At 41.0% G+C, this 25765-nt stretch overlaps 1 protein-coding gene across 4 annotated transcripts in view; it reads right to left on the bottom strand.

Annotated features, from left to right (window-relative positions):
* Positions 1-2193: 2193 nt before the first annotated feature.
* RALB (RAS like proto-oncogene B) overlaps positions 2194-25765 on the bottom strand; it is a 72287-nt gene continuing 48715 nt past the window's right edge. For 3 of the 4 annotated variants that reach the window (XM_006137715.5, XM_075933070.2, XM_006137716.5), the window contains exons 2-5: positions 22125-22289; positions 18772-18980; positions 11507-11684; positions 2194-8211 (exon numbers count right to left, since the gene is read on the bottom strand). In XM_006137715.5, the coding sequence (XP_006137777.1) occupies positions 8092-8211; positions 11507-11684; positions 18772-18980; positions 22125-22238 (621 nt within the window). In that variant the 5' untranslated portion in view covers positions 22239-22289 and the 3' untranslated portion in view covers positions 2194-8091. Of the gene's footprint in view, positions 8212-8431; positions 8456-11506; positions 11685-18771; positions 18981-22124; positions 22290-25765 lie in introns of all 4 variants that reach the window. The other variant, XM_075933071.2, reaches the window with a different exon arrangement.

Raw genomic sequence — 25765 nt, 5'->3', positions numbered from 1 at the left:
TCAGTACTTGCTAATCAGCACCCATTTCCACTTGGCCAGACTCACTAGTTTAATGCCACAGAAACCTTACTAAAGCCACTATCCTCATAAGAAACTGAAGATTCTCTTGCATAAGGAAATTCTAAAGCAGGAATTCAGTGTAGTGTTTGTATGGCAAAGGAAGTTTTTAAATTAAAACTAGGCCTTTTACTGCATTGAGAGTCACCATAAAGCAGAATAACCAGAATAAAAAGCATCCTCTCTGTGTGGCTCTTTATGGGTGATTCAGGTAACAGACTCAATGCATACTTGTTATACTCACAAGAGCAATTTCAAACAGTCTCTCTCAATAGTAGCTTCATATCCAAGTTCTCATCTTTGAGGCCACAAGGTGGAGCCAGCTCTTTTCAGGAATAGACTCAAGTGTTTATCCTAGAGTACCACAGAAATAGACAGCACTTTGTGTGCAGGAAACAATCACACAAGAGAATACAATGTTAAAGGTGAGGCAGAATACAACACAAATAGGAAGGCGGAGATCATAACACATGCACAATGTGCTGATGGTGGAAGACCCAACAGGGCATATGAAGTGTTCATAAGGTTCAGCTCTGCTGCGTCTAGACATTCCTAAAGGAGAAAGGAGGTAGCTGTATAGTAGAGATGTCTGCTATCTACTTTATGTACAGATTAGAGCTTTCAATTATTCAAGTCAACATATGACACACACAGCTGGGATGTTTGTTTCTACTGTCCATCCTCCTTCATTCCCTCCAGTTGTCTGGCACTCACTTCATCAGAAATGCAAGTCTGGAAGTGATCTAGAGAAGTCATCAAGTTCAGCTCCCCTTGCCATAGCAGGACCAAGAAAACCTGTCACAGGCCCAACCTAGTCTTAAAAACTTCCAATGATGAGGATTCTACAACCTCCCTTTGAAGTCTATTTCAGAGCTTAACTATCCTTACAGAGGCCCTGTCTCCACTTGCCAAAGGATCAATGCTCTGGCAGTTGATCCTCTGGGATTTCGTTTAGCAGGTCTAATAAAGACCCACTAAATTAAATGCTGAGGGTGCCCCTGTCAGTGCTGGTACTCCTCGCTGTTGCGAGTAAGAGAAATTACTGGGAGTGTTTCTCCCATTGACCTCCCACTGCAGGGCCATCCCAGAAAATTGGTGCAAGGTACGTCGACTCCAGCTATATAATTCACAGAGCTGGAGTTGCATATCTAGCATCAATTTTCTAGGCCAGTGTAGACCTGGCCACAGTAACATTTGTCTTAACCTCTAATGCAAGTACTTCTTACTGCACATACAGCATATTACTGCTTGTCCTATTTTCAGTGGATATAGAGAACAATTGATCACCATCCTCTTTATAAAAGCCCTTAACATACCTGAAAACTTAAAGAGATCCTTCATCATCTTTTATTAAGACTAGACGTGCCCAGTTTCTTAAAACTTTCATCCTCTATCAGGTTTTCTAAACCTTTTATCATTTTTGCTTTTGCCCTATGGATTGTTCATGTTCAAATCTTTCCTCATATGTGCATCCAAAACTGGGCATAGTCACATCTTGTCTTAGATTGTAAACTCTTGAATTCTACCATGTAGTTGTAGGTTACTTAGGGAAACAGGGCCTCGATCCTGAGTGAGGCTCCAGACACCGTTGAAATAGTAACAGCAGGTTCACCTCTTGCTCTCACTTGAAAGTCTCTCTTGTTTTGATTTTCATCACCTTTGTATTGTCAGGTGAATAGATGTTTTTCTTCAGTAAGGAAGAAATCCATTAGGAAAAGGCCACTTTGTAGACCAAAAGGGACCTGAAGTATAGCACAGAGTGAAATCCACCTGTTCAAGCTGTTTTTGCAGTATTTTGAGTAAAGACATACACTACGACCCTTCTGTCATCAAATGGCACCCAATTTTTGAGGCCCTGTACTTTAGGATAGCTTTGTGAGTGTTCCTGCATGACTGGAAAACCAGAGAGGACTGTCTCCACAAGTTCCTACTGTGCCACTAGTTTACTTAATCAACAGTTGCTTTGAGCCAGGTTACTGGGCAGGGGGAATGGTCTTGAAAGACTATAGCCCAGGGCAAGCTAACCAGATAGATAACTGTGGGATGTTTGCCAAGACAACTGTAAACACATAGTAGGTCCAGTAAGAAGGAGCGAAGGTGCGACAATACTACTAATAACCAGCAAAACAAGCAGTGTATTATACATATTTCTCTTTTTATTAACAATAGTAATACAAATCAGTTGGATTAGCATGATAATGAATACAAAATGGCTAAAATACATTTTTATGAACATTTAAAGAAATGTTTGTGCAACGTTTGAAAAAAAGATTTTTTCTTGATCTACAGAAGTAAAGTAGAATTTACACTGTGTAGTACAGCATACATAATTGAAAAAGGCAATTTCTTTTTAATCCTTCCTGTCATTAGTATCACTTCACTATGGTATACATAGTACTTGAGGCTCCAATAAAAAGGATGTTTTCTCCTTTTTTACCCCAAAAGTAACTCCTACTATTCCTGTGCGGTCTGAAGATTACACTGGAAATGCTATTGGAATGAACCATAGGCCTGGACCTTGGTGCAAAAGTCTAAGCTATATAGCAAACTCAAGTCCCATATGGCAACTGCTATAATAAACATCAAAAATTCACTTTCCTCAGTACTTTAATGAGCTAGATAACCGTTCATGGGAGGTGATGGTGGGAGGTAGAGTAATTCTGTTGGCTCTTGCAAAACCACTGATTTAATTTTGTTTAGCTTTCTTTTTTAAATGGATTTAACACAATGTATATTGTGTGGTTTGGGTATGACAAGGATTTACCCTTCTTATATCTGAAGAAAGATTAATGTTTTGTGATTTTAATGCCTAAGGTGATTTTAATTGGATTCTTTTCTAAAATGCAAAACAAACAGCTTTATAGGCTACAATTGGAACGCCGATTGGCTGCCATTGAAGTCATACCAATATCTAACGCCCAGTAAGTATGCAGGTGTGCCCTTCTGCATGTTGCCTAAAAAACGCCATGTGAATTTGTTCAGGGCTCTCAGAGGTTGAATTAACATATCCAATATACGTCAATCCATAGAACATGTAAGTAATGGACAGCAACAGGGAAGCTTCTCTCCTCACTGTTTTAATGGATCTCTGACCTGGAGAGATCCCTGTAAGGTTGAGGGTCAGGTCAGTTTCTTTATTATATAATCTGTGGCACCTTTCAGAGCTAGAATTCAAAGGTGCCCATTAATACTAATGAGTGGTGAGTTGCCTCAAGGATAACTCTACACACACTAGAAATGAAGCCTGATGTGCTAGACAGCCTTCAGAGTGTAACCATGCTCTCTACTGAAGTGGATCGTATTGGTACCACAGCAGAGGAAAGAGACTGTCTATCCCCATTCCCATGTAAGCCAGTTTACCCCCAATTTTAATACTGAAACCACATTTTGCATTAGTAATATACTCAAGTTCTGGCATTCTAGTCCTGCGTGACTATCAGACTCACGTTTTCACAAATATTGTTCCATGCATCCAGGTTTTAAGGAGAGCGGACAATCATTGGAAAGATCTGTCATGGTAATCTGATGGGAACGTTTCTGACTGTGACCCCAATCTTGCTTAAACCTGACCTTCAAAAGCTGCAGTTTTGAACCTTCAATTGCTTTAATTCACATGGGTAGTAGGATATATGTGTTTGCTAACCTACCAAATTCTCTCCACTTTCCACACTTGATTTATGATTGCACATCTAGATTAGGATCAGCTCAGAAAATGGTTCATTTCAGCCCCTTCTTATGGGCCCCCAACAAGAAAACATAGTTCTTTCCTCCATCCTTTAACTACTATCGCAGTCTCAACAACCCCCTCTTGAGTTTATGTATCTCCAGCCAAACAGAACTGGAAATCACCTGAGGTTACTCTGGTACTCCCTCTACTTGGGAGGACAGAGAACAGCCAAGTGTGAGGCACTTCCCAAGACAAGGAGTTTAACACACCACCACCACACAACTTCCAGGCCAGGAATGCAGTTTATTACCTGGCTGGTATATTAAAAATCAGACTAACAGTTCTTCACACAAGTATTTTTGAAGATAAATGTTGGCCACTTACGAAATTTTGTTTGAACCAAAGTAGCTACCTTGTTATGGAGATATACCTATTTCATAGAACTGGAAGGGACCTTGAGAGGTCATCGAGTCCAGTCCTCTGCCCTCACGGTAGGACCAAGTACCATCCCTGACAGATTTGCCCCAGATCCCTAAATGGCAAACTCACAACCCTGGGTTTAGCAGGCCAATGCTCAAACCACTGAGTTATCCCTTGTTCACGGACAACAAACTGAGAAGAGATTTCCAGGAAAGTTCTCTTTTCTGCATCTGACATAACTGAAACGTAGAACTGAAAGCTGCTGTCTCAAGTTCATAAGTTACTTCTGGGTTTTGGGAAAGAGAGACACACTGAAAGCTCTCTCAGAATGTTCTCTCGAGCTGTCTGCCCCATTGATGCAAATGCTGTGATGTTTGGAAAAGTGTTAATGAGTAGTGATTAAAGAACATAAAACTGCTAAGTATCTTCCTCACAAGCAAGTCTAACTCAAAAAGACAAAGCAAGTTTTTACTACTGTTGAAAGTCACTCGGAGTGTCCAGTTCTCATTGTACATTAAAAATAAGAACTACTCTGCCCGCAGTGAGTCTGATGGGGGTTACAACACACAGGAACACCTTGTGCAATAACAAAATATCTGTTTTGTTTTTAAAAAGTGTTTCCTATCACATAATACAAACGTTCTAAGAAGGTTAATGGGATCTTTAGGTATTAGCACAAAATGCATACCTGTTTCCAGTTCTAAATAAGCTGCCTGTTTGAGACTCTGGTCAAGTGCACTCTGATTTATAAGCAACTTAAATCACTTTTTAATTAAATGTTACACTCCAGTGAACCTTGATGAGACATATTTTATATGCTTGTTTTTCCTCTCAATGCTATTCAAGAAAACTGGAGGTCAACATGATACATTCTTACAAGTCTAAGTGCCGCTAAAATTTTAGAGAGGTTAGGAAAAAAAGATTTGGACCAAAAATATATATGCTATTTAAAACAACTTACCAATACCAGTGTTCCCATCAATCTTTCTAAAACGCCACTGAGAACAGTTTCTTCCAAGAATTAAGATTTACCAGCTATATTTGCAGTAAAAATACTGAGGCACTGTGCTTACCTATGAGAATCTGAAAGGGACTTACAGAGAGACTATAAACAGAAGTAAAACTGACTAGCCTATTTTCATTTTTCAGATCAAGAAATGCAGAGTGTAGACAATGAAAAAAGTCAGACCTACTACAAATGAAAAGTTTAAGCAATAAGATGCTATGAATGACACTGTAAAGTGTGTAATAACATCTCATCCAAACGCATCCCTTTATGTTATATGACATAACTACACCCACTACTCTTGCACGGGGTTTAAATAAAATAGCTGTAAACAAGGGTTTTTTGTTTTTAAAGAGCCAAATAGCTCCTACATTTTCATGTTTTTATGCTCCGGGTCAATCTAGCTTTGTAATGCCATTCTGACCCTAACTGTCAAGTTTTAAAGGCTAACGTTTTCAAAGTTCTATCGCTCAAAAAATGGTCAACCTAGAACAATATCGTAATTTAAATTAACAATAAAATAGATTATAGCACCCTTGATTTAATACGTGATTCTCCCTCTCTGATATGGCACTTGACAAGTAACACCACCAAGACATGGAATACAATGAATTTATAGGATAGGAAACTCGGAAGGTCATGCAAGACCTCAGTCTCATAAGGTCCATTGTATATTGAACTTTATTTTCCTTTTCAAATCTCTAAGTGGAATGCACAAGTGCAGCAATCTAGAACAATTGATAATAGGAATATACTTCAGTAATCCTAGAGGTTAGCTACATTTAGTATTGGAAGAATTTGATTTTTATTGATAAGTGTTGAAGTCACGACACAAACAGATGAAAAAATATTTCCACCAATGATAATCAAAATTACAGTGGCAGACAAAGAAAAATGCTGTTTAAGAACATATCAGAATTTGATAAGGATATTTATTTTGAATATTTTAACATGGGATGTTGACAATTTGAGTCTCCTGGTTTAAAAAACCCTAACTTCCTTGAATCTCAATGTCACTAAATAATTAGTGCCTGACCAGTCCTCAAATTCCAGCAATTGTACTTTAAAAAAAGAAAAAGAAAAAAAATGATTAAAAAAAAATAATGCTTAAGAACTGATCTGTCAAAATTATTAACACACACATATTTGGCCATGCCTAGATACTTCATTAAATTTTGAATTAAACCCTTCCTGCCTCTGCTATGCTCCCACCCATTTAAGGATTGAGCTAACAATATTAGTTTGTTTAGCACTTACACATCTTTCATTCCACAATGTATTCTTTTCTCGGCGTAGCTGCAGTTGAAGTAACAAATCAGACAAGCTGAAAAATTATTAGTTTTCGGATAATATGCATCTACTTGTTAAAAATTCAAGGAATTTTTCTGTACTTCATTGGGAAGCTCTATAAAATGTAATCCAGAAGCAGGATAATTATAAAGGTGATAATTTCTGCTACTGCAACAAAATGGAAATATATTTTTTGGAAATGGTACTTGATTGAAACCATTAAGTTGAAAAAAGTATTTAAGTGAATCTCAGAGACAAGAACTGCTAAATACTGATGTTTCCCATATACTTCTTGCATTTCTATTCTAAGGTAGTTGATTATTTAAGACTATTCAACTGCGGCTTTGACAGAAAAGCTCAGCAAAAATGTCTCCATATTTTAGATAAATGTGCAGAGGAACAGTACACTAAAAATTAACAGCAAGTAACATAATATATAACAGTTGCCTAACGTCATTTCAAGTTTGTTTTTGACATTTAGCAACTTACTTACTAGCCAAGTAACTGTGTCAAGTTGCGAGGTAGCACAAAAGCCTCACATTCATTCCACTCTCATGGTTTTGTGATCAGTGCCCCATGTCCTCTCTCAAAAAGAAAAAAATGTTTGTCTTAAACAAAATGGAAAGCAGAGGCATGGTAGTTTGTAGATCTACAAGACATGAATACATGTTTTTCAATATAACAAAATAGATAATCTACACTTTAAACAGCTTAGTCCCCTTCCTCAAAATCATTATCTTAAGAGCTGATGAAGTAGACGCAACTGTATGAATCTAGCCTCAATACAGAATAATAATAATTAGGGGAGAGGGGGGTTGTTATTTATTTCCAATTTGTTTCCTTTCTAAAAAAATTATAAATACAGTTCTGTTTTAGGTCTCCTCCCCACCCACCAGATAATTGTTTTTTGTTGTTAAAAAAAGCCTCATGAGAGGAAACAAGCCAATTGGAAATACAACTAACCAGCATTTAAATACCAAATGTTACATTACCAAACTAAGTCAGATTTCAGTCAGTAGGCTTGATTCATGAATATTGTATTGATTAATAATTGAACAGATACTAATTTGCTTTTGAGTGACTACTCCCAAAACTTCAAAATGTTAGCGGCCAGATAGACTTGTGACAGTCAGAAAATATCAACAGCCACTTAAAGATTGTGAGAATCTGAAAAATTCTTGCCAAATACTGGTTTGTCTATATTTATTATTAATAAAAGAAACCCCATTTAAGTCAGTGAGTGCATAGATAATGAAAAATTCAGTTGAACTTAAGACAATCAGAGATGTTTGGTGAAGCCAAAATAGGTTTGATGGGAAAAGAACAGATTCAAAAGGACAACAAGAAGCTATTACTTTGAAATTGACAGAGGATTACTTCCTGCGGACAGAAATAAAACGCCCAAAGAGCCATATTTGCAGGTAAAATTCCAGCTTTGAAACTTGCTGACAAGGTGAGTCCATTTCAGTGTACACATCCTCAAGTTTCTGTTGACTAATTCATAAATTAAATGTTTGCATTTTAAAAGGCGGTTAAGTGAATAAAAATATGATAAGGGAATCAATACAAACTTCCTTTCATGAATCCAGCCCTATACCGTTAGTGGCAAGTCTTATTCATTCCATTGATAGATATTTACAGTTCCTAAGGATCACAGTAAACAACATCTTTCTTTAAAGCTTTTCTTGTTCTTGCCACTTTTCTTCCCATTCTTGTCTTTGTTTTCTGACATTTTCTTTGCTCTGATTTCTCTCATTAGATCAAAGAATACCTGGAAAGTTAAACATATTGGAGATTAAAACAACAGTTCTGACAGCAGAAAATAAATTGGTATATTGATGCATAAACTAGAGCATTTGGCAAACAAAAATGTAACACAAGAACAAAGCACCTAATAAAATAAAATGAGTAATCTAAACAGATCCCAATGCTACTAATTTAACACCTGTATTTATGCAGTACATGAATCAGGGGAAGGGAAAAGGACTTACCTAGCTACTAAGTCATTCGGCAGCCTGTTTCAAAATGATAAAAGCCTTTTTTAATGAGTATCAACTTAATTGTAGCAAAGCAATATGCAGTGTTATGCAGGGTTTTTATAGGGATCTATGACATTTATACTAATCATAGGAGAATGATTACAATTAACTCAAGAAAAATGAAGCCAGGAGACAAATAAAATAGCCTTGGATAGTACCTTCAACACATTATGGAATTAATACGTCACCTTAATATTAACCTTATTTTATGGAAGGAAAAAATTTAGAGATTCTTAGAAACAGAATTTAACTGAATACACAAAGATCACATGTCAAGTAGACTCTACTCCCAATCTCTAAACCTATATGCTAATTGGGGGAAAAAAATCTTCCTCAACTAAAACTAGAACACAAAAGGAAAAAGAAATTTTAAAAGACAGCCAGGGTTTTCTTCTTACACTGTATACTAAAAATTCTAGATGCACAAGAACATGCTTTTTAAGAAAGTATAATTTTACTCAATTTCAATGTTTAGATGGACAATAAAATACCAGCTGACCTGTTAAAAAGATGCTCTATGCCTAATCTATAGCCTATAGCTAGAATAATGGAATTCTCAGGATTACAGAAGTCTATTGGAATAATCCTTTTAATAGTTAACTTGTGTGTGACAGTGAGCTCTTAAAGTTCCCCAAGTAGATATTTTATTGGATTTAATAGACAAATAATTGAGACATAGCAAGAACATGACCCTCAGACGCTGTATCTAAAAAGCACAAGTACGAGATCTTTCCCAAAAGAAGAAAAAATGCTTCATTTTACTCCAGACAAGGAGATTTAAATAAGACCTAGTGATTCCAAACTAGCACGTGTTGCAATTCACACACTTCAAAGATGTTGTTTACATGGCAAATACAAAACTCATTTAATTTAAGCCACTGCTGTTGCAGGAGTGCCCCTAACCTTAAGAGATGTGAAAAGGGCTAGATCGGAATGGTCTATACAGGATGACATTTTCTCTCTAGAAAGAGAAAGGGAGGAGAATAAGCAGCCCAAAGGCCAGTCGTGGTTCACCAGGTTTGGCCCCCAGCAGGCTGCCAGATGATTTACCTGTGTCCCCACAGGTATGGCTGGTCACTGCTCCCAGTGCCTGGGAATGATGAACCGCAGCCAACTGGAACGGCGAGCAGCCATACCTCAGGCTGCATTGGTAAATAAAGAGTCCATCAGCCCACCAGTTGTTAACCCTGGTAAACTGCATCCATCCCCCGGGCTACTTACTGCCCATCTCTGAGACAGAACGTAGTAGTAACAAAATGCAGTAACTACAGATGTAAAATCCCGTTTAAAATGTTAATTGGTTAAACTACGTTTAACTGGTTAACCGGCCCAGCACGTTGCACTGTGGAAGCTCATGGGAGCAGCCCCCTTCCACAGTGCAGTGGGCCTGGGTGGGCTGCTCCAGCTGGGGCAGGCAGGGCCTGTCACACTGCAGCCACTGGGCTGCTCCAGCCAGGCCAGGAGCCAGTTAACTTGTTACCTCCATAAGCATGCCGGGAAGACAATGCTTACTGGATAACCGGTTAACCAGTTACCCCTCCACATACCTTGCATTTATAAGTAATATGGTCAATATACATCTATTTCCAGAGTATTCGGAAGCTGAAAGATACCAGTAACATGTTTGGAGAAAGTTAAGCCTTTGATTTTTTCTTTAATCTCATCTGGAGATCCAGGGTGAATTTACAAGGGAAGTGCAGTGTGCTAGGCACTTTCCAAATGCAGACGAAGAGTCACTAACCCAAAATACTCAAAATCTGCAACATTATCGATCTGATTTTATAGATTATAAAACTGAAGCACACACGTCATGCTGCAAGTCAGAACTGGACTCAAGAGACCAGGTCTCCTGGCTTGGTTTCCCATGCTTAAGCTGTGCTTCCTGAAATACGCCTTCAATAGGGCTACTCAGGGAGTAAAGTACTCTTAAGCCTTTGTCTGAAAACTTTTCTCCTACTACTCCTTCCCCCATCACTTCCATTGTTAAACCAGACTAGGGAGATATGTATTACTTTAGCTTGCTCATCAAGAAATCTGAAAATGTTACCTATAGGGATGTGAAGTATCAGGCAACTTAATAGTTGAGTAACCGCATGAGTTCTTATTAATTACTTGACTATTCTATAGTCCCCAGGGGCGGGACCAGGAGCCAGTGCGCTCTGGCCTCACTTCTGGGGAACTCCTTGCTACCCCATGCTGCTGCCTCTGTACCAGTATAAAAACCAGCTCCCCATGCAGACCTGCTGCCCTCTGATACAGAGGCTGCAGTGCGGGGTGGCAGCAGCCCCTATAAGTGGGGGGTCTGAGCTCCTTGTGGACAGAGGCTGCTCTGCCTCCTTCAGGTCCACCTGGGCCCTCCACATACAGAGGTTATCCACAGAGGGTCCTGCTCCATGGGAGCCTCTATCGGAGCTGAGTTCAGACCCCCTGTGAACAGGGGCTGCTTTGCAGCAGCCTCCTCTGCCGCCTCTGATAGAGGCTGCAGGGCGGAGTGGGAGGGACAGGTGGCACTGCGGAGCTGATGCTGGGGAGGGGGCAGCTTTTAAGAGCCCACTCTGAGACACAGCAAGGGGAGATGGGAGGAACAGGAACCGGTGGTGGGGGCAGCTGGCTGAAACTGTTTTATAATGGGCTGAACTTACAGTTAGTAACTCTCTCTACTGAGCATTTCAAGATGTAATATAAATGAAACCCTGCACTTCAGTGAATTGAGAGCACAAAGAAATCTACTATACTTCAAGACATCGCCTGAAAGTTTGCCATTATACAAGGGCTCACTACACTTGTATCTATACAAAGCAAATTAAACGGGATTTTGACATGTTACATAGATAGAAACAAAACACAAATGTTTACTTTAATGTGCAATATATTCATTAACTGAAACATTACTAGTTTAGGCTATTGAAAGAGGAACAAAAACCCACCTATCAATTGTGCCTTTGTCCCAGAACATAGTAAGAATTAGTCTCTCTCTCTACTGAATGACGAATTCTACTGCAGTACAAATTAAGCTCATTGCCTTACCTTATCTACATTTGCTCTAGTTTTGGCAGAAGTTTCTACATACTGCACACCCCACTCCTCAGCTTTACTTCTGGCCTCTTCTACAGGCACCTGCCTGCGCTCCTCCAGGTCAGATTTATTTCCCACCACAAGCAAAGGGATTTTGTCCTCTTCAGCCTTCACACGCAGGATCTGTTCCCTAAGTCATCAGATATTAAAAACGGAATAGCTGAGTTAGCTTCCTGAGAGCATCAAAAATAAAACCCTTGACACCAGGAATAAGCAAACAGTCTTCATACTGTGCCAAGGAGCACCACATCGTACTTCTAAAAAACATTTCAGAATGGCCTCATGCATACATGCTAATGGGTAAAGGATTCCAAATTTAGAATGGCAACATTGCAAGCTCAGAGCCAGTGCTGCCCAATGAAAATAGGAACTCAAACTGTAAACTATAGGAAATGGAGATAGCTTACTTGCAACTGGAAGTTCTTTCAGATGTCTGATCCCAATGTGTATCCCAAATGTGGGATCTGTAGGTGCACTACACACCTGAGACTGGCAATTCTTGCAAGTATTGCCAGTTTATCTATGTCTGTGTCCTGGATCTCCTTGCGTTCAATACTGAGGGTATAAAGGGGAGATGCAGAGGGACCAGGTCTCTATTTTCCTCTCTACCACAAATCCACTCATGAGGCAAATCAGAGGGGAAGCAGGTCGGAGAGTAGAATTCAGATAGGGACTACACATCAAGAATCGTGTTACAGATACGTTACTTTCATTACCATTTTGAGCACTAGTCCCCAATTGCATTCTACATATGGGTGAATGTCAAGCAATAGTAAAAAAAGACTTGGACTAAAGCATAGTGCTTCATGAAAGTATAGACAGTGCTCCAGGTTGCTATCTTACAAGCATACAGCATAGGTACTTCCTGAAGAAATGCACCTCAGGTTGCCTATGCTTGAGCAGAACGGGCCCTCACTAGGAATGTAAAATCCCACTGAATTGGTTAAGTGGTTAAACATTCTGTTTAACCAATCAAAGGGGGTGCGGGCAGAGGGGGCTGGAGCAGTCTCAGTCTACAGGAGGCTCACTATGTCTCCCTCTAAATTGGGAAGTAGTATCCTCAACATTACTGAAGGGAAAACTCAGGGTCAGAGATTTGTGGAAGGTTACATTAAAAAATCCTGCTCCAAAGGCACAGGGTACGTGATCTAATCACATAGCAATCCCCTCCTTCAGAAGGAAGTATGTTTGCTTCTACTAAAAGATTGATTAGAGCATTTTGAGGCTCAATGAAATATGTTTGGAAGGCATCTTGTAACCACTGCAAGTTGATTTACTTTACTTTAACCTTTTAAAATCAATAAAAAGAAGCGCTTAAGACAACAGCTGGCAGCATAATTTTCCAAGGTATTGTATAAACATCCAGGAAGCTAGTTAAAGTTAAGAGTTCCTGCCAAAACTAAACAAGGAAATCTTCTGCTACCAGCAGATGCTGAGTCAACTTGCAATATAATCTTCTAGGAAATGAAGTGTACAGTTAGCTCGTTTTTCATATTTCATTTTGTGACTGAACAATATGTAATAAACACCCACAAATGTGTTTTTGCAGGCAATCAAATTAATATGGTATCAAATCTAGCAAGATTAGGAAGAAAAGCCAGTAAATGTACCTGCTTACGGTTTATTTTCTATTAAAAGCTGATTGCATTTAACAGATGCTCCAATTAGGGTCACTTCAAATGCACAGTGTTTTACAATTGAAAAATTATGTTCCTAAATACAACCAGCTATTAGAATCACAAGATACTAAGGGTTAGATACTAAGGGTTAGCATTTGTGGGTCACATAGGCAGGTAAAATGACAAACCAGCAAATATTCACATTAACTATCAAAATCTGACTATCAGCAGGATTTCTAGCCTGACTTGAAATAAAGCTCTGATAAAGGCTCTGACAATAGTTAATCTAATAATTATTTAGATGAATTTTGTTGTGTCGGTGCTTTTCTATACAAATTTCAAAACCTCAAATATAAAAGTTGTCCAGTAGTTGTGGGCATAAGATTTAAATTAGTGTTTTATATAATGAGATGGTGTAGTGAGGCAGCTGCCCCTCTGACTGGAAAGGACTAAAGCAGGCTAGAGCGGTTGCAGAGCACTGGCCAATTAGGGAGAGGCTTTTAAGAAGCCCATCAGAGGGCAGCTTGCTGGGGTAGCCCTATAAAGAAGGAGCTGCTCAGAGGAGAAAGACAGCAGTTGGGTCCTGACCAGGGAGGGTGCAGGACTGACATGTACCAGGCTGCAGGTCTTGATGCAAAGGCCAGGAAGGTGCAGGGGTTACAGAGGAAGTGGCCCAGGAAACAGGAGGCAGTAGAAGGGAAGAGAAGGAGGGCACAACAAGGCTGCCACCAGAGGGTCGCTGGGTTGGGACAGAGTAGTAGGCAGGCCTGGGTCCCCTCTTCCCCTTTGTGCCATACCTTGCCAACTGAGGAGTGGCCTTCAGAGACTGTGGCTTGCTCCTGAAGTAAGGGGCTAGAATGAAGTTGCAGTTGGCCACAGTGACCAGTGCAAGACTGAGGAATGCTGATACCTCTGGAAGGGGGTGAGAGGCCAGTGGGGTGGGAACTTCAGGTCCTAAAGAGGACACCATGTTCCTGGATCATGGAGCAAGGGCAGGAAACAACTGGAAAGACGTGCAGCAAAAAAGGGACTAATTGTTCTTTCTACCTCAGACTTTAAAGAAAGAACCACACACAAATCTGAATGACAAGTGCAGTTGGAGACTTCTTGCTAATGGAATTCCAACAATGCTGAATACTGCCTATGTACTGTAGATGAACCTTGTAAGTTCCCTCAAGGTAACCACCCCATCCATCCATCAGGGTATTTAATCCACCTCCATTAGAGGTGCTAAGTATATCAACAGGACAAAAATCTTCCATCAACATATTGCTGTCTACACCAGTGGCCAGGCTGGAGTAACTATGTTGCTTAAGGGTGTGGATTTTTTGCCATTTGACCAACACAGTTACACCAATGTAAGTTGACAGCATAGACCTGACCTCAGAGAGCAGATTCAGTATTTTTAGCTCTCAGGTACTTTTATTAATTGTTAAGAATCAAAAGCTCCTGTATCATATGCCAAATTATTGCTATATGTTTATTGCATATAGGTACAGCATTCCAATTACAGATTGTTAATACTGTTAACCACAAGGCTTTTCAGCTATCTTATTTGCTACCGAAATACCACTTCGAGCTGAAGGCAGTTATTTTTAAGCAACTATTTGACAGAACCAAAAACCAATATTATAGTCTCTTTCCCGGCTCAGCAATCAGAGACATTGTCATTTCAAAATATGTGGTGTTAAGACGCTATAAATGGAAGATGTTCTACAGAAGTGAGAGATGCTCCCGGGATAACATTCCAGTGGAAGACAAAGGTCAAATCAATATCAAAATATACCACAAACTTTTTAGATATGAGGCAAAAATACTAACAACTAAAGCATTTAAAAGATCATTTTTACCAACAAGAAAAAAAAAACACCAATCTGATCAATTATTTAGCAAAAAGTTACCAAAGAACACTTAAGGCTTCAGAACAAGAGACCTAAGTCACCAGCTCCAAACAAGAAAATAGACTTTTTGTTTCCCTTCTCAGGTAGGAGGAACATCTAAGTGACACTCCAACTTCTGCAAGGCGCAGAAGAAATAATGGGCCCACACACCTTAAAGAAGTGGTGGGTAACCTCAGGCCCCTAGCTTAATTTAATCCAACTCACAGCAAGTCTCCATGCAGCAGGCTGGAAGCCCCGAGTCTCGGCACTCCCCCTATGGGGCTGAAGCTGCGTGTGCTGACTCAAGGCAATCCAGGAAGCTCTGGTGTGCTGCGCTTGCTTACAGGCGCTGCCCACAGAGATCCCACTGGCTGGGAACCACAGACAATGGGAGCTGTGGGGGCGGCATCTGTAGGCGAGGGCAGCGTGCAGAGCCACCTGACCCCTGACACAGGGGCACATGCTGACTGCTTCTGAATCCAGGAGCTGCTGGAAATAAGCATCCCGCATCCTCTCCTGCAGTGGCCCTGAACCTACTCCAGCCTCACAACTCCCACCCAGAGTCTGCACCTCTTGCCTGACCCACCTGCCTAGTTACGCGAAACCTGTGACCGATTTTTCCTACGGATCAGTGGCCCCTGGTAGGAAAAAGGTTTCCTACTCCTTCCTTAAAACAATGCTGACATCAGTGTTTCTTGTGCACAGACTACAAGATTTTACCATACAATATGTTGCTACACAAAATGTATCTGGGTAAAAGAGGAATATTTTTGAATTTGCAGCCACTTTCAGATGACCTATGCCAATCTAGATGCTTGTGTTTCAGTTAGAGGTAGCTCATTTTAGTCGTCCATCTGTTAGTTGAGAAGACTTGGTGGGCCACTTTTGTCAATGAACATAAGCCGACACCACAGACACAAATAATTCCCATTTCCCCTTTCTACCAAACACCCAAATGAACCCACTAGGTCAAATATGATTTACATTTCTCTAGTGCTTTTCTGGCCTCTAATTCTTTATCCTATTTTGGAATCTGCGTGGGAACAGTCTCTAAAAGCCAAATTCTGCCAGTCTTTAGGTGAGTTCCTTACTGTAGGCATGTAGGTATCAAAGCAACTAGGTCTATGCTCCTTTGCAGTTTTTGGGACTGAACAGAAAGGTGCAATTCATCGGTATGGAAATTCATACAATCTCTTTAAGAGCACCTTTAGCTCTTCAAGACTTCTGACCAATCATTTTGTGACAAAAACAAATTCTATAACAATAAAAATGGAACAGTCATAATCCTAATTCTAGGCTCATCTGGAAGGGGTGCAAGAGAATTAAACACCAAGCTCAAAGTCCCAAGCAGGAAAAAGGGGCAGATGATGATGTTGCCTTCATGGGCTCAGATTCAGAAACCTCAGTATCCGATTAGGTATTAAATTTACCTTTTCTCGGAATTCTGTGACTTTTGGTTTAGACTTTAGTTGGTTAGCTGTTAGCTGTCTGTTAGCCCAGCCTGAAAAAACTCTAGGACACCAGTGCCAGAGGTCTACCTTTGCCTTATTACACCAGAGAGAGAAGGATCTCCAAGTATTGCCATGAAATTAATTATTGCCAGACTATAAGATAGCTGGTATCTTAGTTTGCTAGGCCTCTTCTTCAGGCTCACGTACACAACCGTCAGGCCAGAAGGGTAACTCCTGTATGTTGTCATTAATACTGTTGACAGCCGCTGAACTATTCATGAACTTATTCAATAATGATGGCCTCCTCTTTGATGTGATCTTCGGGGCTTGCACAGCACATCCCAGGGTGGGAATCTGAACAAGTTCAGAAATTTATGGTATGGTCCGGCTATCCTCAACTTAGTACAGAATGCTTACTTTGGCTGGATGCTTGGACCAAGAGTGATTCAGGGATGATGGAGAATAGCTAAAGCAAAATGACCTATAAACAAGTATTTAGATCAGGCTTTTCAGAGGAAAATGAGGTGTCAGAATGACACAAACTGCCAAAGACATATCTGTTAATAGGATAGGCAGATGTAGCAGTTAGGAGGCTTACACACACTCAGCTGAGTTGTATGAATGCTCTCTAGGTCACTCATGAATTATATTCAGGGAAACTCCATAATTATCCCCAGCCTTGCACTCCAGTAACGTCTCATTCTGCACTGCTTAAGAGGTTCTCATGAACAATGCAAACTCAGTAATTACTTCAACACTTCAGCCAAAGATAGTCAATATTCGCTAACCTTTGTAATCTGAGCAGATTCCCCAACCACTTTAGACAAAACCACTCACCAGTAAGGATAAAACATTAAAATAAGATTAACAACTATAGATAAGTATCAGAGGGGTAGCCGTGTTAGTCTGAATCTGCAAAAACGAGAAGTCCTGTGGCACCTTTTAGACTAACAGATTTATTGGCGCATAAGCTTCCGTGGGCAAAGACCCACTTCGTCAGATGCATGTAATGGAAATTCCAGAGGCAGGTATAAATATACAGGCACATGAAAGGAAGCGAGTACCAATCAAGAGCAGCTATAGGTAGATTTTAAGTGATTATAAACATTAAGCATAGAGATCAAAGTTGGATACAAAATGAAATTGCAATCTAAATCCTACATTTATCAGAGTAACATTTGAATCAAACGGTTTCTCAACCCACTGGATGTTCCAGGCAATTTGTAGTTTTTAAACACACAGGCTGAACTCTCTTCCAATCTCCCCAGTTCAAGAAAGGAATTAAGAGGGCTAAGATGGATGCACAGGAGTGAGTTAGACTGAAATAGCCTTGAAAGGAAGAATGAAAAAAGGCTTGAAAGTGACATGAAGAATCCTTAATGGGATTGATACTATCTCACTCTCTTACCTTGGAAGGACTCCTCACACGGATCCCCTTCTTCACAGTCTACAGCACTACACCACTGGCACTTAATGCAAGGTGTTACAATGTCTCCATGCACAGACTACTAGGCCTGTTTTGCTTTCCTATGGGCAGCATGCCTTCTGGATACAACTGAAATCAGAACGGCTATACCTTTTTCGTAGAGTTACGATGTGGGAAATGAGGAAGAGGGGCAAACAGAACCTGAATACTAAGCCATCTGCTGGCTTTGAAAAGCTTGTCTTTATTAGTCCAGATACTTGTACGACAAAATAAAAGTCACTTTCAAGCTACTTGGTAGGGGAAAATGGAGAATTATCAAACCATAATTAAAGAATTGTGAAGAGCTGCTGACTGTCCTAATGTGTAAACTGAAGTTAAATAGGAAAATGGGTTGGTTCAGATACAGATTTCTGGTGTTAGGAAGTCCTGCAAATCCGCAGATATCCATTTTATATCCACGGCTCATTTTTGCAAATATGTATACAAATTTTATATCTAGAACCCTGAAAACGTATGGACATTCAACTTTATATACACTGGTATCCACCGCTGCAAATGTGGATGCAGATATCCACAGCTCATTTTTGTGGATACAGACGCAGATACAAATTTTGTATTTGTGGAGGGCTCTATATATAAACAGAACACTGAGTGTGTTTATGAAAATCAGGAGCAGTAAGTTTACCTTTTCATCCTTTACCCATTACTGAGCCTCAGAACAAACATTCCTTATTTACCTTATCAAACCTATACAGATCTATATAAATACATGCAAAATATCAAAAAAGCATCCTGAGGAACTGAATCTATTTTTTCCTCTCCATCCAACTACAGTGCTTACCTAAACTCTGCCGTTGCTGTAAAGGATTCGTGTTCTGTTATTGAGAAGACAAGGAGAAACCCTTCTCCACTGCGGAAGTAGTTGTCTCGAATAGCTGCATAATCCTCCTGTCCTGCTGTATCCAGAATGTCTATCTGGACTTCTTCCCCATCCAGAACCACTTTCTTTCTATAACTGTCGGCTTTCGTAGGTTCATAGTCTTCCACAAACTGAGGAACATAAGAACAAAAATCTACAGTACCTCTTTTTCAGGTGTAGCACTCTTTTCTTTGGACATTTACTTTGGTGCAAACTTTTAATGGCCAATGTAAAGTATTTATATCCCTAAAAGGCCTTTTTATTTTAATCACTGTTGACTATTTAATGCCAGGTTTTTCGCTTTAGTATTTTAACTATTACAGAGACACAAATGGGAACTGGATTTAATACCATTGCGTCAGTTTAGAGTCCACATTCCAAGAAAACGCAGCCAACAGAAGAAGCCATTGCTACATGATAACTGATAAACTATGAGTTTACTCCAGAATAAGCTAGCGGCTAGATGCTCCACTGGTACAGGCTGCACCTCCCAAAACAAGGACTCTCTCATCCGGCCGGACCACTGACATTCCTGAACAAGAGAGCCCCGAGGGAGGAGGGCCAGCAGCTGAGAGCTATGCACACAGCGAGGCTGGTGGTAGCTGGGCCAAAGCCTCAGCAGCCCAGTGGCAATAGTGGGGCCATGTTAATGGGGCAAAGGCAGCCCGGCAATCCAGTCCAGCAGTGGAGCTGGTGCTGGGGCAGCTCGATCACTGTTGCGTGCAGGGGCAGAGCCACTATAGCCGGGCTGGCCGTGAGACCGGACCATGGCAGCCCAGCAGAGGAAGCCTGTCAGGGGCTGTGGCAGTGGAACCAGAGCTGCAGCAACCCAGCTAAGGCCAAGGCAGGTCAGCAGCCCAATCAGGGCTGCATGCCACTCAGCAGGAGAGCTGGTGCTGCCGCGGCAACTTGGCTGGGACCAGGGCAGCTCAGCCAGGGCCCATGCTGCCCAGCAGTGGAGCTGGTGCCGTAGCAGTGGGGCTAGGGCTGCATGCTGCTGTGCTGCCAGAGGCAGCAGTTCTGGAAGGGGGGCAGCTGTGTTGCCCATCTGGCAGCAGGGCCGAAGAAGCCAGTGGAGGGGAAGGGAGGCAGGATGAGGGGGCAGGAGACTTTCCCTGGTTTAGCAAATTCCCTCATCTGGGACCGTTCACGTATTGAAGGATCCAGACCAAGGAGGTCTAACCTGCATAAACCGATATAACAACAGAAGTTGTGACTTTCTCTCAGATGTAGACTTTGGCATGGTTATTGTCTTTGTCAGCTCACAGTTTGAATGCTGCAGTGCTGTCTGAGTAGGAATATACCTTAAATCCATTCCAAAACAGAAGCATGTGCACAACACAGCAGCTCTACTATTAAAGGATGTACAGTGTTGCAACTATATACACATCAGTGCTCTATAAACCCCAACAAATGGTTAAAAAATTCTAGGTGGGGTTTACAGTACTGGGTCTGACTGACAAAAACAGAAGTAACAAGCAATTCGGTGGCACTTCAAAGACTAAAATTTATTAAAGCATTAGCTTCTGAGATATACAACTCACTTCCTCAAGCATGTGAGGAAGTGAGTTATATCTCACGAGAGCTTATGCCCTAATAAATTTGTTAGTCTTTGAAGTGCCACCAGACTCCTTGTTGTTTTGGCTGAAACAGACTAGCAAGGCTACCCCTCTAAAAACAGAAGTGATTCAGATATGCAGTATCAGGCAGCCATACTATTCCAGGCATATTTTTGTACCAACTATGGTCTGAGGTGCTCCAACCAAGAGTCCCTGCACATTAACGAAAAACAAATTGCCGCCAGAATGGTTACTAGGAGAACAGCTTGATTCTGAAACTTACCCCCTCCTCCCCCGACTTGATACAAAAGAGTCCATATCTGTTGACCTTTAGAACAGACTCCAAAGACCATCTATTGATGTAATTTTAGTGTATTATGCTTTTCTTGTAATGACTTGTCAGAGTGCTTAGAAATGGTCATAGGCTACTTAGAACAGAACTAGAGATTGCATTTTTCACATATTTTCTGACATTTTCATCCTGTCTTGTGACAGTTGCACATGTCTGACTAAGTACACTTTAGAATATTAGCTACAAAAACTTAGAAAAGGATTTACAGGACATCCATCAACAGGCTTGTGCCCAGTATATTAGCACTAAGGAATTAGCATGAAGGGAGCTGGCAATCTTCTTGGTATTGTTTCTTTATTAACATAAGTCTCAAAAATAGATAAGCAGTATGCTTACTTCTACTTGAATCCTAACTGGTCTCAAAAAACTTCACAGTTTTACTGCACCAGCCACACTTGAGACTGAGACCTTGTCTACACTGGCATGTTTTGTTACTAAAAGGCAGTTTTAGGCAACAACACAGTGAGCGCATTTACATTACAATGTGACTAGTCAGGAAAAACACCCAGTTTTGGTGACAAAAAACTTCCACCCCGAGAGAGACTTTTGTTTTTTCCCCTCCCTTTATTGTCAACGAAGAGCAAGCGTGGCCTCTGCTGTCTGTTTTGTTGAGAGAACTGGCTTCCACCTGTATCCCATAATGCCTGCCCTGAAGGCTCTGCTCAGTGTTTTGTGATCTCTGCTGCCCTGTGGGTATGCACCCCTCCTCTTTCAAGGCTCTGGAAAGTATCTGACAGCTGGGGAACAAATCATTGGAACGCTTCCGTTCTCCCCTGTACTAGGTGCACAGCAGCAGGCAGATTGCTACTGCAGGGGGAGGGCTGGAGAGACTGCTGTGCTGCTTTGACATTCCTTAGTATGGAGAGCTCACAGAGCCACAAGAGAATTCCAAGAGGTGCAAGGATCAGCTCTGCCTTCTCACAACAATGCACTGTGGGATGCTCACCCACAATGCTTTGCTCTACCTGTTGTCAGGGTGCTAGAAATGTGGTCATGAAGTGTCAACAATGGGAGGCAGAAAAACTAGTTTGACCATTTTTCACTTTTGGCGACTTCTGCATGTCAACATTACTTGTGTCACCAAACCTTCCCAGTGTAGACACGTGTGGATGGACTGAAATGGCTGTCAACAACTACTGAAATGCCTGCTTTAAATACCTTGCATTCCTCATTCAATGCAATCTTTGCACTTTGTCTTTAAACGTTATGGAACCTGCATTTATCTTCTGGATAGACAGCATCAGAATTTTCTGATGTTCCAAACAACGTTAAAAGAAGTTTACTGATTGCACGAGAAAAATCCAGCAGAATGACTGTTGATTATTCGTGGAGCTTAATCAACAGATTGTGCTAACTTGTCTTACCTCATCATACATGAACTGAAGTGTAAGTGCTGACTTGCCCACACCTCCGCTGCCAACCATGATTACTTTGTGCAGGACCAAAGAACTCTGGTTCTTGTTCTTGCTGGCAGCCATCGTCTTGGTTATCTATAGTAGTTGACTGCCAACGAACAGGTGATTGAAGAGCTGCAGGAAAAAATACTGTAGTCACATACACGAAGTACACAATTGTTTGTAAGTCTGTACATCCTTGGTGTTACAGAGACAAAACCACTCCTAAAACATTTTTTTAATTGCTAAAGTTAGCACATTGGAAGAGTCTGCATGGCATGGCAGATAAATACCGGTCTGCATATTTTCTTGATACACTACATTTCACTGTCATTTATTGTAAGCACACATAAGAATGGCCATACTGGGTCAGAGCAAAGGTTCATCTAGCCCAGTATCCGGTCAGCCAACAGTGGCCAATACCAGATACCTCAGAGAGAGAGATCATAAGTAATCCTCACGTGATCCCTCCCCTGTCTCCCACTTCCAGAGAAACAGAGGCTAGGGACACCATTCCTACCCATCCTGGATAATAGCCATTGATGGACCTAACCTCCATGAATCTATCTAGCTCTTTTTGAACCCTGTTAAAGTTCTAGCTTTTGCCACATCCTCTGGCAAGTAGTTCAACAGGTTGACTGTGCGCTGAGTGAAGAAAAACTTCCTTTTGTTTGCTTTTAAACTGCTGCCTACTAATTTCATTTGGTGACCCCTAGTTCTTATATCGTGGGAATAAGTAAATAACTTTTCCTCATTCACTTGTTAGAGTTTCAGAAACAGGAATTAGAATTATAAGCCTGTTGACAACAAAGTCTCAGTCTGAAAAGAACATCTTTCAGGAAGTGGTAAGTCTCAATTCCAAAATTTGAATAAAAAAAAATCTCAACAGGGATTACACATGAGATTTTCCTCTATGGAGAGGAGACTTTTGCCCTTCCCCCTAAAAGGCAGAAGACTGGTCAAGATCATGATTACAATAAAAATATTATTATGACACTATTAACACCTTCCTAAAGTATTCCTTGTCAGTGTTTTGCTGTTTGAAAACCTATAATCTGACAGTAGTGCTTATGGTTTACATCTCCTTAAAAATAATGGGATTACTTTTGCTGTTTCTACCTACAGACAAAAGCAGCCAAAGATCAGCTGCATGTTTTGGCATACATTTTTTTTCTGCCTTGTGTATCTCAACATCTCTATTAGCTTTGACATAACACTTCGTTTTATGTAAACATGTCTTTTCTTTTTGAGATCTCTTTGCTTGTTTGATGATGCAAGTCTAGTTCTTCATTTCCAGGTCTTTCTTGTAAGCGGCAAAAAGGAAGTGCCAGTCACAATTTCCATTCCTTTTCTAAAGTGGCTGGCTAAAGTAAGCCCATAAACAAACCTACATACTTAAACATGGAGAAGGTTCCCTCCTAGACACAAAACTACAAGCAGAGTAAGTAGTGTGCATAGTGCAAACTGCATGTTTAAGACTTTCACATGTTTCTTTGATTAATCCTATTTTATCACAGACTAGCCAAAAGGAAGGGCAGACACTAAGGTCATGCCTCCACCACCCGGAGATCGATCTTGTGGAATTCGATTTAGCAGGTTGACTTAAAACCTGCTAAACTGAACACTGAGGCTGCCTCCAGTTGGCATTGGTACTCATTGCAAAGGGAAGCCAATGGAAACATTTGCTCCTGTTGCCTCCTAATGTGAAGATGGTGCCAAGCTCAGCTTAAGGTAAGCCACCTCCAGCTACATATTTTACATAGCTAGAGCAGTGTACTTTAACCCGACCTTCCAGGTCTAGTGTAGAACTGGCCTAAGCAGGGATGTAAAATCCCAGTTAAAGTTAACTGGTTAAATATGTTTAACTGGTTAACCACGCTGCAGATGAAGGCTGATTTGACTGAGCAGGGTACCAATTAACCAGTTACCTCAGTAAGCATTCCAGTAAGGCAAATACTTACCAGGTAACTGGTTAACCCTTTACATCCCTAATACTAAGTCCCACCATCTCCTGACTCGGATGTCGCTAGAAGGTTACCATGTGCTAAAAGGGAGCAAGAGGTAGGGGGAGGAAGAGACGGCTGAGTGGCTACAATTTCTTAAACAGGATGTAGCCAGCATCTTCAGCTTCATGGAAAGGCAGGTATCTGATGCTAAGCCCAACGACATGGTACAGATGCAGCTCAGAGAAAATCCTAGATGTTTCTGGCATTGGCTATCAGCCTGTGAAGCGTAAGCATCGTGGAAGTTTGCTGACAGACCACAGTTCTGAGAGACTCCACGTTGAACCATTTGGAAGACAGGGACATGCTGATTTAGAATCCAGCATGAGTAAGTTGCTCACAAACTGGGAACCACCAGGTTAATGGAATACATATTTACATGGTTTAATAGGCAAATACAGGACCATAGAGATACACAAGGACAACGGGGTCCTTAGGATGACTTTAAAATTAAGGGCTTGATCCTTGAAGTCAACGAAATCACTCGAATAATGGCTGGAGGGCCAGGCCCTAAGTCAAGGGACATAATCAATGACACACCATGGAAGAAGGTAAGGAGAAAAGAAAATGGAGATTTCAGTGGAAAGCAGTTCCATCAAAATGAGGCTGGTGTAGCCAATTTCATTGCAAGAAGTTTGGAAACATCGCTTTGGCAAGAAATAGGTTACATCTCCAACCAGGTAAGTCACGAACCAAACAATTTCAGAATGTCATATCCAAAATGGCAGAATAACGAGTTCCCGGAAGACCAGCATACAGCAAAATGGCACGAAAAAATGACAGACTAACAAACTTTATGTTAATGCAATAGGAAACCTGGATCAAGTAAGTTTTAAGGCCCCCAGGGATGTTCTGCTATCTGATCAAATTGCTGGACAGACTGAAGAGTTCTAACCCTACAAGGGACAAGTTATTCCACACTCTGAAACCAACTGTCCTTATGTTGCTTAAGAAGTGGAAGTCTTGCTTTTAAATTGAACAATTAGTTTGTATATGGGTACCCTTATAAAACTGCACAGCATGTAGTGTTTTGAAGACACCTCTAGATTCGCTTTTAGAATGGGACAGCTTGTCATGTCTCCATACTGTGTTTTCCACTAACACCCTGTTCATTGTACTGTTATGTTTTTGTTTGGTACAAAAGAAATGAATTCACCGAAACAGAATTCTGTTCCAGCAGAAACCTGAAACATCAACATTTTCTTTTCAGAGTTTTTACAGCCATAGTTCTCAACCAGATGTCTGGGGCCCTTGGGGGGATCACAAGGTGGTTTCTGGGGAGAGGGATCTTCCAAACAGGGCCAGCATTAGACTAGGGCCCAGAGTAGAAAGCTGAAGCCCGCTGCATGAGGCTTTAGCTCAAAGCCCTGCACCATGCCACCTGGAGCTGAAGCCAAAGTCTGAGCAATGTAGCTAGAGAGGGGGGCTGTGGCCCCAGACATTTGGCCAGCTTACTAACCCCCTAATACTGGCCCTAACTTCCATATGCAGAAAACCAGTTATTGTGGCACAGATGGGCTGTGGGGTTTTTATGGCATATTGGGAAGTCTCACAGAAAAAGCTAGAGAACCCCTGTTTTACACTAATACGTTATATGCAAATAGGTTT

Source organism: Pelodiscus sinensis, chromosome 7, assembly GCF_052426305.1.
Source record: "Pelodiscus sinensis isolate ZL-2025 chromosome 7, ASM5242630v1, whole genome shotgun sequence".
Lineage (NCBI taxonomy): Eukaryota > Metazoa > Chordata > Testudines > Trionychidae > Pelodiscus > Pelodiscus sinensis.
This window is presented reverse-complemented; position numbering and strand designations above follow the sequence as displayed.